Source organism: Salarias fasciatus, chromosome 3 (assembly GCF_902148845.1).
Source record: "Salarias fasciatus chromosome 3, fSalaFa1.1, whole genome shotgun sequence".
In the NCBI taxonomy this organism is placed as follows: domain Eukaryota; kingdom Metazoa; phylum Chordata; class Actinopteri; order Blenniiformes; family Blenniidae; genus Salarias; species Salarias fasciatus.
Genome location: NC_043747.1, coordinates 16,416,669 through 16,431,083, shown reverse-complemented (window position 1 = coordinate 16,431,083; position 14,415 = coordinate 16,416,669). Strand labels below are relative to the sequence as shown.

At 48.2% G+C, this 14,415-nt stretch overlaps 1 protein-coding gene across 1 annotated transcript in view; it reads right to left on the bottom strand.

Moving 5' to 3' along the window:
* Positions 1–14,092, bottom strand: part of efnb3b (ephrin-B3b) — an 87,531-nt gene extending 73,439 nt beyond the window's left edge. The window contains exon 1 of the mRNA XM_030118738.1: positions 12,519–14,092. Coding sequence (XP_029974598.1) covers positions 12,519–12,658 — 140 coding nt within the window. The 5' untranslated portion in view covers positions 12,659–14,092. The remainder of the gene's footprint in view (positions 1–12,518) is intronic.
* Between the last annotated feature and the right edge of the window lie 323 nt (positions 14,093–14,415).

The window sequence follows — 14,415 nt, the reverse complement described above, 5'->3', positions numbered from 1 at the left end:
GACACACACACACACACACACACACACACACCCCGACGCTGTCTTCAAAATGTGAGACCACACAGCCTGAAGGTGATCCTCACACATACAGCCATGTGCCAAAGTCAGGGCATCACTTCCCTGATGCCCTGACTGATTTTTAAAAAGTTCCAGCACTCCTCTGGATTTTTTTGCCACTCTGCGCCGTGAGTATGCAAAAACTGTAAAAAGCCTTTCAAAACTATCAAGAGAAAAGACCTGGATACATTCAAACCTGAGGATGATTTTAATAAAGGGACAGATGACTCCACTGAAAGGAAATATCTCTGCAAGTGCTTCACTTTTTCATGTTTGTGCAAAATGAAAACACCAATGCAGAAGGGGCACCAAGCACATCTTAGTTCAGGGGCCATAATCACCTTTCAAAGCTTATTATTTGTTGTGGTGCAGACTGTACGTGATGAATATGTCTATATTTTCACAAAAAAGTTTGACAACGTCAACATAAATCAAATTTTATTAAGAACTTTTGGAGCAAAATACCATATGTTTATTCAAACTCATCCTTGGTGTTTTGGAGCCTATTGTGGGACAGTTTTGACCCGCGGGCCTTATGTTTGGTCAAAATCCAGGAAAACGTCACATAAATTTGACCTGCGACCCGAGTGTGAAGACACAGTGTGTGACGGTTGATAAAATATCATACATATATACATAGTGACTAAACATAGAAAACTTCCATCTAGAGTTCCATCTAATCAGGAACTTGTGATTTCAAGGGCTTCGGGAGCAGCAGCGGCGCCCGCTCCCTAAAGGCGACTTCTTTCACACGTGTCAATTTGTCATGTCGCCTGTCACCCCGCGATCCGACACGGCTCGAGAGAAAACGGAATGATTATGTCAAAAACAACTTTTTGCGCGTTCCCTGACGGCGCAGGAGAGCGCATTCTCGGCACGGTGACCCACAGCGGTGCCACTCATCCATCAACCGAAAGACCACAAGAGCGAGGGACTGTGGAGAGAGCGGGGCTTTTGTCCCCGTCGACCCCCTCTCGCACCGGCATTCTTCAGCCTTGATTTTCTTTGTGGGGAAGGAGGGAGCGTAAGAATGGAAGGATGAAAGAAAAGAAGAAAGAAGGGAGCTCCATCTGTTTTTTCGCCCCCCCCCCCCCGTGGCTGGGGACCTGCAATACAGCTGCACTCCAACCGAGAGCCGGACTGGTAAGAAGGTGAGGGATTTTTTTCTTTTTCTTCTGAATGGTGGCGACAAAAACGAGGGAGCTAATGAGGGATCGGGATCTTGATTTGTGGAGATTTCGAGGGAGTGGTTACATCTGCGAGTGTGAGTGTGTGTGTGTGTGTGTGTGTGTGTGTGTGTGTGTGGTTCACAGTCACTCCCCAAATTACTTTGACACAGCAGTGATGGGCAATCCTGATTATTCATTCCGTCTCCACTACAGAGGACCTATTTACCGCCGGACAAGTGATGAGCGAGTGAGGAGAAACAGAGACAACAGATCAAAAACCACCCACAAAGACGGGAGGGGGGGGGGGGGACCAAAGGAGCTGTTAGGAGGCAAAGGAGGAACAGAGGTGGAAGAAATGAGAGCCATTTAAGAGAGAGAGAGAGAGAGAGAGAGAGAGAGAGGGAATAAATTTTACTGTCTGCCAACCAGCTGAAACTCGATAACGGACCTGGGTATGTAGCGCAGGAAACTTACACTGGTGGCGAGCCAGGCGATGAGAGAGAGAGAAAATAAAGGGAAAGACAAAAGGAATGAGGAGTGGATTAGCGTTGGAGAAGTGGACTTTTTTTTTTTTTCCTGTGTGTGTGCGGAGACGACGATGCCGGCGAAGAGTGCGTGTGGGAGAGAGCGTGAAGCCGGAGAGCCGGGTGTGTGTGTGAGGGCTTTCACTGGAAGCTCCAGGAGGGGAGCTCTTTTGTTCGCGGGGGAGCGGAGGAGGGAGGAGGAGGAAGAGGAGGGAGAGAGAGAGAGAGAGAGAGAGAGAGAGAGGTAGAGGGGATCCAGGGATATGCTACCGACTAGGAGGGGTGTACCTCTGAAGAAACCCAAACCCTCCACTTGGACTTCTTCCAGCACTGGGAGCAATAACATTTTTCATCTCTACATGCATGATTATGTGTGTGTGTGTTGGTGTGAGTGTGTGTGTACAAGCTCGCCACTGTGTGCATGCATGCATGCCTGAATCTGTGTATGCGAGTGCACATATGAATGCCGGTGTGCGTTAACCGCAAGACATGAGGACAAAAGGCGAAAGAGAGCGACGGGGCAGTCTGGAGTGCACAACACACACACACACACACACACGCAGAATGGTGTATTATGGGCCAGAGCTGGGGTATCAGATGATGGGATGTGGAAGGGCCGACAACAATCCACTTCACTGCTCTTTCTATACAAGATGGATCTTGTTAGAGTTTCTTGTCCGGGGCAACAAAGCGCCGCCAAGTACTCCATATGCCACGGAGAAAAAAAAAAAAAAGAGAAGAAAGAATAACCGTTTGGAGGCAGTCAGCGAGTTCCTGCGCAGCTTTAAATCATCGCTTCAGGTTGAAGTACTTTTATCGGCAACATGTCTGCGTTCCAAGGAGCCGGGAGAAGCGGCCTTGTTTCAGTTTGACAACCGTGCATTTCTGAGTTTATCCATCGCAGGTCTGAAAGGGCTTCATAAACTCCACCGTCTGCATCTTTTCTTTTCTTTTCCATCCCGAGAGAACAATAGAGCCACTCAACTGATGTCAAAGAAACTTTAAGCAAACTGTCGGAGATGAAAAGTTGAACGTACGAGAAATTATACAAACTCAAAACAATTTGAAGGACGATTCAGACGATCCTCACCGTTACCGATAAATGTACTGATGAGAGAAGAAAGCCGTGTGAAGATATTCTCCGATTCTGTTTCAAAACGTGTTTAAATGCCTTCGATTGGCACAAACACCCGGCACGACTCAGCTGCAGTCAGAACTCTGACAGAAAACTTCATTTTTTTCCACAATTTGTGTGAATTCAATTCAGAAGGCCTTCAGTCAGCCACAAACAAGGTGAGTGTTTTTCACCTGTTCAGCAGCTGCGATAACTACAATATTGTCTCAAAAACAAGTACATGCACTGAAAAAGGTCAATAAAGTCAAAATTTGTAATATTTTAATTGATGTTTACTTAACTTGACGCTGAAAAACAATGGAGAAAATGAAAAAGCAAGTCTACCTCTAAGTAGGTTTTAGTTGTGTCCTTGAAATCAAATTTTTCTGTTGAATTATCTGTTAAAAGTGAAATGAGAAGTGTCATAAAGTGGAAAACAGAGACTAAAATCAAAGTTTGTTCACCTTTCATCTTAAGACTTCTACAGTCCAGTGCACAGCTGAGATCTCCTCGTAGGAAAAACCCCAACATGCGTCTGAAAAACGAGGAGTTAATCTTTTTTTCTTTCATTCGCACAATAATTGTGCATTTTTCATGTCAGTTCCACTTAAATTATATTCAACGCAGAACCGTGGAAATGGAGCATGATTTTTTTTTTTCCCCCCGCACGGCGAGCCAAGGTCAGTTTCCCCATAGACGTTAACAACGATGGGCTAATGCCAAAGCCAGATGGACTACGCTCACTGTACGGTCTTTTAACTCCTAATTAGAACTATGCATATGTGCGCGCACGCACACACACACACACACACACACACACACACATGCAAGCACTGGAGGAGAAGAAAGCGTGAAGCCTGGAAAAATAATCAAGGTGGCGGGAGTGGAGCACGGAGAGAATTGCGAAAAGATCTGAGGTAGCGGAGTGGGGCCTGTGCGAATACGGGGTAATAAATGTGTTGGTTTATGGGCGAGCCGGGTCTGGAGGCTGCGGCGGCGGCGGCGGGGCAGACCAGGACAGGGCTGCCCAGGAAAAAGCCTCTTAACCATGGGGATCATCTCTGACCCATTGTAGGTAAATGGGTGAAGCTGAGGCGCTTTGGACGAACAGGTTTCCAACACCACAGCATCCACACACACACACGCACGCACACACACAAAGCAAGAGCCATGCATCACTCTGCAGCATATAGCCGCTCTGCTTTGTTACCAGGCTCCTTCCAGGCACTGTGATTCATGTGTGCTTACTTTTGTGACTCGGTGTGTTTCAGCAAATCTCTGGATAACAGCTTTTTATGCCAAAAATACAAACGTGAAATAAGATATTTACAGGAGAAAAAAAAAAAATCCACCTGTAAGCACTTCATCACTCACAGAAATAAAAAATGAAAAAAAGCAGCTACAGGCTGTGCGCCTCAGACTTCCAGGTCCATTTTGCACATTTGATGGTGTATTTTTTTTTTGTTATCCGCCGACAACACGGAGCGAGACTGCGTTCCACCTCAGCTACAATGGAGTACAGTGAAAGGAGAGCATCCCAGTGAACGTCAGGTTCTTGAGTGTGTTTCGCATAATCAAAGAGCGAGGGCTCCGAGTCTCGCCAGCAACCGCCGCGCAGGAGGAAATCCATCAAAGGCGAAGCAGAGACACCATTTGACTGCAGCCTCAGTGGGCCAGGATGCAAACCGACTCTTGAATAAGAATAATGGCTCTTACGAAACGCTCATAAAAAAAAAAAAATTTTTGGTCTCTGGAATTCGCTGTAATATTATCCATCTTCGCCTACACACGGCACCTCAGATCCTGGACCCTTCTATTACAAAATGCAGAAAATCAGAAGCTGAAGTTCAAGCAGGAGGTGCAAGCTGAGACAAAGTGGCATCTCCAATAAATGTAAATTACAGCACTTCATCTCGGAGAGAACTGAACTTCAGATATTGATTATACAGTGGAAGAGTAGCTCTCTTTTAAAAGGAATTGATTTCGCTTTTGGCAAATTAAGTCCATCAACACATTGTTCTCCTATGAGGCGCTTGGCATCGTTTCTGCCTCCGTGAGTCGCACATAATGTGTGTGAAATGTCAGCGGAGTGTGTTTTTTTTTTTTTTTTTTTTTGCAGCTTCTCATCGGATCCTGTGAACTGTGGCAAACGCGGAGAGGGGAAACAGCTGCCAGTCTCCTAATCGCTCCATGCTAAGTTGATCAAAGCGCTCGTTCTGCCCAAAAAGTCGATGAATTCCTTTAAAGCTTACCAGGTTTCATGCTGGACTTCGCAGGGATAAATATTATGGGACGTGTCAGTAATGAGGAATGGGGGGCCAGGCTCCGCCGTAGCCGAGCAGGAAGCAGCCAGTCGTGGTGGTGACCCGGAGATCGTCCGTCACCCTGCCTGTCCGGGCCGTGTCACACCAGCCTGTACCACCGTCAGACCCGGCCCGGCTCCCAAACCATCCATCTCCCTCTTCATTTACCTTCGGCTCCGAGTCTTTTACGCCGTTTTCGTCCCCCTCCTCTCGGCCCATCAGCTCCCTCCCTATCTCCTCTATCTCTGCCTCGTCTCACCCTGACAACACCCACTCTTTCTATTTTTGCCCTCCCCTGCTCATATCGGTGGAAGATGTTTGCCAAAACATCAGCGGTGACAAGGCGCAGCTGTCCGCCGGCGGACCCCGCTCATTTGTCTCTCTTGTGCAGACGCACTCCCGCTCCCTCTTTAACATTCAGTTACAAAACCATTTCAGGCCTGCTTCCAATCAAAGCGGCGCTTCGACGTCCGCCGGCAGATGCTGCGAGGAGAGTGATGGAGCCTCCGCGTTGACGAAAGTGACGGGACGTAAAGTCTGAAGCTGGAACGAGGCCCGACTCTCCACGAGGTGACTCGGAGATAAGTCGACGAAAGCATTTGTCTTTTTGTTTTGCATTTTACAAGTTCTGCATAACCGTGTGTGGAGCCATGCAAAGCAGGACTGCACCTTGATACAGCTTGAGGGGCGGACAGGTGTGAAAACATGAAGCAAATACTGCAAACAACATAGTAAAATCAGCCCGTGAACACAAAGAAACGTGTATTGGGTGGATAAAGCAAGGACATCCTTAGAAACACAGATGTGGCACTGAGAGTGAAATATGAAATCACAGCGTTTAGTTTGTCAAATGCTGCATCACGGACAGCACCGTGCACATCTGACCTTTGAGCTGTGAGACAAGTCAATTTCAACAATCAAGCTGCTTCATTGGTTTGCTGAATAAGCACAAGAGCGACCAATAAAATTAGAGAATATGTGAGCCATAATAACATTTTAATCAAATGTCACAGCTGTGTAAATTTACGTTCTGAAAGAGATTATTAGATTTCAAATTTTCAATGAATTTCAGTTCAGTTTCGGTTGAAATGTTGCGAGGAGGCAACTTTCAAGGTGGAAATTACAAATAAAAACCTCCCGAATCGGAAAATATTCAGAACGGCGCCTAATAACAACAACAAAAGAGCCCTGATTTGGATTTTCACATGCCACGCACAGAGTCGCTTGGAGCTCCGAGATCTCAACACACAGTTTAGTATTCATGGCGCAACCACACACATGCCGGCACATCCTCCGTCACCAACCAGAATCCAAACACACAAAATAACAATAGTGTCAACTCCCTCCTGCTGCTATCCTGTTTATCTGGAATGATGCCGACGCCACAGTAGCTGCAGCAATATGAGCCCAACCCGGCGCTGTGAGGATGTGCAAAGCAGGAGCAGAGTCTTCAAACTGAGGAGTGAAGGAGTGGAGGGGGAGCGGGGGCGGAGAGGGGGGGGTGACATCCAGGGAGGAAGGAAAGGCTGGGAGCAGCGCTGGGAAACAGGAGAGAGAGAGTAAAAGGGAGGATAGATGAGCAGCATGACTGAGGATGCCCTCACATTACACACCCCTTTGGCCTATACCGTCTTCCCAATCCACCAGCCTGCTCCTCGGTGTCACCGGGAGGGAGGAGGATTGACCTGGCCCAGTCCAAACGCTGCCAGGAGGATTGGATGATCCTGCTTAGGCAGGGTGTGCTGTGAAGCAAGCTAATGAGAAGCCTGCGTGTGTGTGTGTGTGTGTGTGTGTGTGTGTGTGTTGGCTGGCCTTGCTAAGGGGCTCTGGGTTCAGCCACCCGGGGCAATCTGCCCAGTGATGCTAGCACACATGTGACCCCTTCAGACCTGTAGCCTGGATTACTGTTACCACCATGACCACTGCGAGCCGAGAAGCTTGTGTGCGTTTTTTTTTTTTTTTTTTTCCTGCACACACATGTTTCAGGGTTAAGGAGATGGAAAAAAAAAACAAGGAGCTTGTTTCTGCATGTGTTCCAACGTTTAAACTAGCTCAGCCAGCTACACGCTTTTAATCTCCTTCATCCTAATCATCAGCACTTTTAACAATTACCAAAATCCCAAAGTCACTTCTAAAGCCCGAGGGACCGGGGGAGTAAATTAGTTCTTTAGCTAACCCCAGCATATTTACAACGGCCCTTTATAGCCGTTATGATGTTGATGAATGTGCGCGGCCCCTGCCAAATAAACTTATAATCGAGTGATAAAATAATGAATGAAATCCGAGTGGAACAACGGCCCGGAACGCCTGCCAATTTCCTCACCTCTCCTGTTTGTGGTTGAGTGTATACGTGTGTGTGTGTGTGTGTGTGTGTGTACATCTGCCCTCCTGTGTGTTTACTACCCAGCGGTAGCAGCGTGTGTTTAATGCTCACTTGCACATGCAACAAGGGGAGATGGATACATTAGGACCACACACTCTTCCTTACATGTGTCGGACGGCGGTGGGAGGGAGAGGGTCGAGCCCCCCCGCCAGCCCGAGACTAATTCGTGCGTGCGCCTCGCGGGCCGGCTGCGATAGATCTGTCTCTCCGCACGTCTGCATTTCCACGGTCGGGCCGCGTACCTGCGTCCGTCCGTCCGCCCGAAAGCGGAAAGACTGGACGGGGCTCCCTGCTCTTTCGCTCGTTCCCCTGGCCTTTCCATTCCGCCGCATCAGCTGAAACCCTCTCTCTCCACGGCTCCTGTTGCTCTCAGCTCGTAAAGTTACACACACTCCTCTTTTTCGCCGAGGGGAGAGGGAGGTCGGAGGAGGCGAGCGGGGGAAGCTTCGGCGGGCAGCTGCAGCAATATGGTTCATATTCTTCTCCTCCTCTCCTTGGTTTTGTGCCCTCTGTGAAGCACCCAGCAGATACTTTCCAGTCATCTATCCGAGCACGAAGCCTCACCAAGAATTAAAAGAAAAAAAAAATTTCATGCATTATTCATGGTGGAAACCTACAGAATGGGTGGGTGTCACACGGATGACAATGGGCGTAAAGATCAAGCAAACAGTCAGTAAACGGGTGCAGGAATGCTGCCGTTTGTCGGGTCCGACGCCCCGTTTGACCTACTAACACTCATTCCGCCGTGCGCCGCGCGCTCGCTCTCCGGATGCCCTCGTCGAGAAGATTTCCAGTGATTCCACCCTTTTTTCTCACTTTCTTCTCTCTCCCCCTCTTCTTTTTTTTTTTTTTTTGTACTTGAAACACTTAGCCTAGTTAGCTAGTCTTTTATCCAGCGCCAATTAGCAGGCGATTAATGAATTATTGAGAAACGGGAAGGGGGGGATTAAAATTTAATGTGGATCTTAGGGGGAATAGTTGTATTACAAGTCACCGCGAGCGCCGAGCGAGGAGACGCCCACCCTCGGCTGCCGTTTACAATAATCTACAGACATTTACCAAAGTAAAAAGAGAGAGAGAGAGAGAAAGGAGGAGGAGGGGAGGTCTGTGAGAGAAAAGGAGGGGCGAACACAAGATTTTTTTTGGCTTTAAGAACAGACGCTGAAATCAAACCGGGAGAAAAAGGGCCAAGAGCTACAAAACTCCATATGCTGCGATCAGAGGAGTGACCACAGCCAACATTCTCGCTCGTTGAATTCATTATCCGGGTGAAAACGCGTGTGTCCGCCAACACGACCCGCTGGCGCGAGGGTCACCTGCAGCCTTCCTCCGCCTTCACGCCGCTCCGTCCTCCATCCTCCACCCCAAAGTCCCGAGTAGTAATGCGAGATTCGATCTTTCATTAGGGCGGCCGTGTAAGGCCGATAATAGGAGATGCTGAGATAAGGATAATGTATGTCTCCGGGGGGTGGCGGAGGAAGAGGAGGAAGAGGAGGAGGAAGCTCTTTCCAAGGTGATCGTTCTGGTTCAGTTCCCTCTTCTTCAAGCAGAACCTGTATTGGCACTTGAGACTTAACTGGTATTGATTTACTTAGGGTTAGGACCGTCTCTACTCTCTACCCCCGCTCCGCTCTCTCTGTTTCTCTTTCACCTCCCGGCACCTGTCTCTGTTTATACTCCTCCCCGAACACTTCTGTCTCCCTTCCTTCTGTCAGCCGGTAGTAATTTCAACTGATGGGGCAGTCGATAAAAGGGTGGATGTTGCGCTTGATGACCTCGGGCATTTTTGATCTTGTAACTTATGACCTTAATTCCAGGGAATGAGGCCGGCTGTGTAAAATGTAAATAACTTACAATCGATTTGGAAATTTGATGTTAAACAATGGTTTTCAAGTGAGTTCATCCTTGGACTGGTCTTTTCTGAGATGTTTTAGTTAAAGACACCAACTGGTCTGAGGTAGAATTCAATGTGGAAACTGTAAAATCTGAATGTTTTCTGTTATAGAGTTGTTTAGGTGATGAGAACTTTAATGTCTTCAAAGTGTGAGCACCATCCTCAGGTTTACTCTGTCTTTATTCTGTGTGCACAATGTGGTTTTCTTTTCGTTTAGCTCAAACAAGCGAGGTCAACCCTCCAAAGGACGGGTTTGGATGATTTCAGACATGCAAAATACATAAACCAGACCCAGAAAGCATCGTGTCTTCTCTCAAGTTGATTCCAGATTTCTGCTTTGCATGATTTTGAGCTTTAAACTTCAATTACGTTGGCAGACTCTGGTTTTCTTAGCTTTTAGAGGGTGCTTGGAGTGTACAAGACATCCATTTTCCAAGAAAAGCTACGTGAGGAGCTGAAGATCACAGCGGTCTGATTGTTTTTTAAAGTAAATTTATGTCCTGTATCATGATAGAATGCAGTTTTTTCCACAATGTTGACATTAACATCTTACTTTTTTTGATTTAACACTTTTTATTGGTGATTCTACATTTCCCATAAGTGTTAATGAGAGTGTGACCGTCTGTCCAGGGTGTGACATACATTTCACCCATAGTCATGTGTTACTATTTTTACACTACGTCCATCCCTTGAGGAATTCGAACCATCAATCACTCTCATCATTTCACTTTCAACGTAACTCAACAGTAATCTGGACTCTGTGTCGATTTGTTGAAGGATGCCTCCCTCTTCCTCCTCACCTCCGTCATCCCCAAACACACTATTGGTTGCGTAAGCGGCGGCATAATTAGCGGCTGGATGTGACACATGTTTCCAATTTGCTACGTCTGGTCACCGCAGAGGGGCGGAGGAGGGGGGTGGTTGAAGAGGGGGGGTGATGGGGGGGTGGTCGTGACGGAGCGTGGTGGAGATACAGACAGACGGAAAGTGACAGGAGGGAAATGAGGGACGCAGCGACAGCCACGGGGGAAGAAGAGGCAGCAGCGGAGGAAAGAAAAGGAAGAAAGAAGCGGGACATTGCTCACACAGGCGGAAACGCAGACTGCGGGGGAGGAGGGGGTGGGGGAAGGGGGGGGGGGGTCTGGAGCTGCAGGTGGACGGTCTGAAACTTCAAAGCAAGAGCATCCAGCAGAGGTCGGGGGGGTTAACAACGTGCCAGTCCATTTCCTACACAGACAGCACGTGAAGCGTACGTGCCGCTCGGGGGAAGCCTGATTGATACAGACTACTGCTTCTGCTTTACTTTTCGCCTCATTTCTGAAGGACAAACCAGATGTGTGTGGGCTCCACCAGACCGGCCTTGGAAGATGCGATGCTATTTGGACAAGCGAGGGCTCTTAACATATTTCAGCCCTGGGCCAAAACCTATTTCTGCCTCCGGGCGTCGAATGCTAAAGTGCAGCTCTTGTCATGTAGAGAGCAAAGAGAAACAAGCCCGTGAAAGTATGTGAAAGGGGGGGGGGGGGCAAGAAAATAAACTGGAGAATGACTAAGCTGATTAAGTATGAATAGTAAGCTTTGAGAATAAGCTTCATAGTATACAATGGGCTTTGTATTTTCAATATATGACTGAGCAAATCTGTGGAAATGACTGCAGAAGGCAGCGTCGAAGCCAACACCCATCTAATTGCCACCCAAACCCCCGCCTCCATCCGCTAAACCCCAACGCCCACCTAACACTGAAGTCCATTAGGAAACAATGGCGTGGAATCACCTGCAAGGCCTGAAAAGCCCCGGCCGAGGGCTTCACAGTGGCAACCACCCTCCCGTGTCCGTCCCCACTCCCCTGTCGGGTGAATCCACCCACTGCTGACAAAAAGCCCTCATTAAGGGCTTCATGCCTGGATCCACAGCGGGGGCCCACGCACAGTCACATCTGCGGGAGAGAGGTGGAGAAAACGGGCAGGCGACCGTAGCCTCTGGCACATGGACGCATTAAAAACCTGTTAGAGTCTGGGAAAAAAAAAAAGCTCCTGGCATGGGTGTGAGCAGAGGACGGCTCGCCACAAGTGAGCCTCAATATTATTGTGTGTTTTCCTCTGACAAAATGATGCAGGATGAACCCACACGGGTCTCTTGTTGGGAGTTTGTGGTACTTATCCAGCCCAGAATGCATCACTGTTCCAATTTGTCGCCAGAAAATGCTGCAAGGTTTCACAGAAATGAGTCCCGTTGTCTCCAGATCTGCCCCCTCCTCCTTCACCTCCATACAAGCTGCCTTGTTAGACTCATTCCTCCACCTCCACCTCCTCCTCCTCCTCACAGCCACCAGGTCTATTCAGACACGGGGAAATTGGCAGAGGTGTGAGGAAAGTGGTGTCGGAGAGGTGTTTAAAATGGCATTTCCTCAGCTAATGCCTGACACCTTCTCCACAGGAAAAAAAAAAAAGAAAAAGTAAATGCAAATGAGCGCGGCCTGGTGGGCAGACCAAAAAGAGGGGTGGCATGTTTGAGAGGCCTGAGGGGCCCCCTGGACTTTAATCAAGGTCATCCAGCAACAGCAATTAGAGCATCATACAAGGCTTTATTATCCTGCACAAGGGCGCCCATCTTTTTCTGTTTTGGAGGGGGAGGGAGGGAGTTACTTACAGAGACTTTGCCAGCTAGAAGAAAACTGCAGCTGGATTATCCCCAATAATCAATGCAAGTGTGACAAATTCAGAGCAGCTGTTAACCAGAGTGTACACATTCATCAGGTTACACTGTTTAGATTGAGCTGCAAACAATAACGAGGGAGTGGATGGGATTTGGGGAGGAGAGGACAAATGAAAAGCTTATCAGAAAATAAATAAATTATTAACACTCAGAGGGATAGAGTGTGTGTGTGAGAGAGAGAGGCCCTGCATAGTGAAATTCTCCCTTTTATTCAACTTTTGTGTGCCATGTTGCATTACTTCCTCCACCAAGTCACACTTTCAAAAAAAATCACCTCCCAGCTGCAAAACCATCAATTCCACAACCTGCAATTACTCCATAATAATTTGAGGTCTGGCGAAGTGAGAGCTCGCTCCTACCTCTCGTTCAGGGAATTCCAGTAGATGGGCTCCATGTTGCTGGCCGTCGTCCCCAGTAAATCCAGTAAGAATACCAGCAGGATCCACAATCCATTCCCACACGCCATTTCGACCCCGACGCCCAGCCTGTGCAGCCCCATCCGAGCGAGAAGCGACCGGGATCAGGTGTGCGTTTCCAGCGCCGGCGCGCGCGGAGAGATCTCTCAAAACAATGGACGCGAGGCTGCAAGAAGGTGTATCAGACAGTCAGCGTGTGGAGAGAGAACCACAGCCTCATGGATCCCCGATCGCAGCTCGGGAACCACGCCGAAACGGTGCGGGAGAAAGTTGTTCAATCCGTGCGTCCAAGAAAAAAAAAATAATAAAGAAGGGAGAAAAAAAGAAAGAAGAAACCCACGGGCTTTCTCCGTACTATTTCAGAGCCAATCCCATGACTTTCCCCTGTTAATTTCTCCTTAGTTTTCCACAAAAAGAACCCAACAACGCTCCTCGGGCTCAATTATAAACTCCACAGAATAAAAAAATAAAAAATTCTCGCCACCCAGGAGCTATTTCTGTTGCCTTTCTCTGCGCCCTAATTGTCTTTTTCCGAACAATGTTCCCTTGTTCTCTGAGCCGACTCTGGATGATTTCTCTCCCATTACCTTGTTTTCTCGCAAGAAAATCCACCTTCCAGCATGTCAGGGTTAGAAGGGGACGAAATAATGTCAGTCGAGATGAAGAAGGGCGAAAAACGGCGCAGGTAAAACCATCTAAAACGGAAAAGATGCCACTCGTGTCCACAGCTCCATCCCCATGAAGACGTGTTGATGCTCGGAGGGCTCAGTCAGTCTGTTACAATCCTAAAAAACACACAGGTTGAACTGTAAATCCGCAAATCCTTCCAAGTGGATCGCTGGGAATTTATTTTTTTATTTTTTCCTTTTCTTGAACAAGATTCCAAAACGGTGATAAATCCAAGAATCGGTTGACACGAGAGAGAACTGAGAGGAACAGAACCAAAGAGCTTAGAAAAGCATCCCCACTCTGAGAAATGTCCAACGTGAAACTTGTGAAGTGATGAGAAACGGGAAGGTGCGCGCGGTGCGCATCGGTCCCGGTGGAGAAATGGACGTCTATCCGCTGGAGCGCGTCATTTGGAGAGCGGGACGCGTCGCGTCTTCTCGGTCCGGGAGGGAGAAAAAGAGGAGAAAAAAAAAAACAGCGCTTCGCTCCTTATCTCATCCGTCTCTGTGTGCCTCGCAGTCCCACTGCTTTGACTTGCCCTAATGCTCGCAGCGCATTGACAGACCGACTGGCTTGTTTGAGAGGAGGAGGAGGGAAAAGGGGACGTGGATGAATGGAAAAAAAATCCCCATCCTCCGACTGGCAGGCAGGCAGGCAGGGCGCACTGACGGAGCGCAATTCTTCCAGGCTTTTTTTTTCCTTCTTCTCCTTCTTTTTTTTGGGGGGGTGGTGGTAGGGGCGGTATCGAGCCCCCTTTCAGCACCTCCTCTCTCCTCCTCCTCCCTCGATGAGTTTCAGGAGGCCCCCGGACTCGGACCTTTGGACTCCCCGGCGCTCTATTCTGCCTCCTTTCTGAAGAAGAATCCCCCCCTCCTCCTTCTCTTCTCTCCTTTCCAGCCGTCACCACCTCTCCAAACGCGCACCAGCCGCGCGCCCTCCGATCCAGAAGAGCAAGAGCGCCCTCAACGCATTCAGCGCGCATCACATGTGGCACTGGAAGTGTGTGTGTGAGAGAGAGAGAGAGTGAAAAAAAAGATATTATGCAAATGTCACAGCAAAATAGAAAAGAGGAAAAAAAAACTCTCTCCATAAGGAATGGTAAATGTTTATTATAAAAGAAATACACCTCGAGGAACTCCCACTATGGCTCCTTATGGGTGTATTAAAGTGA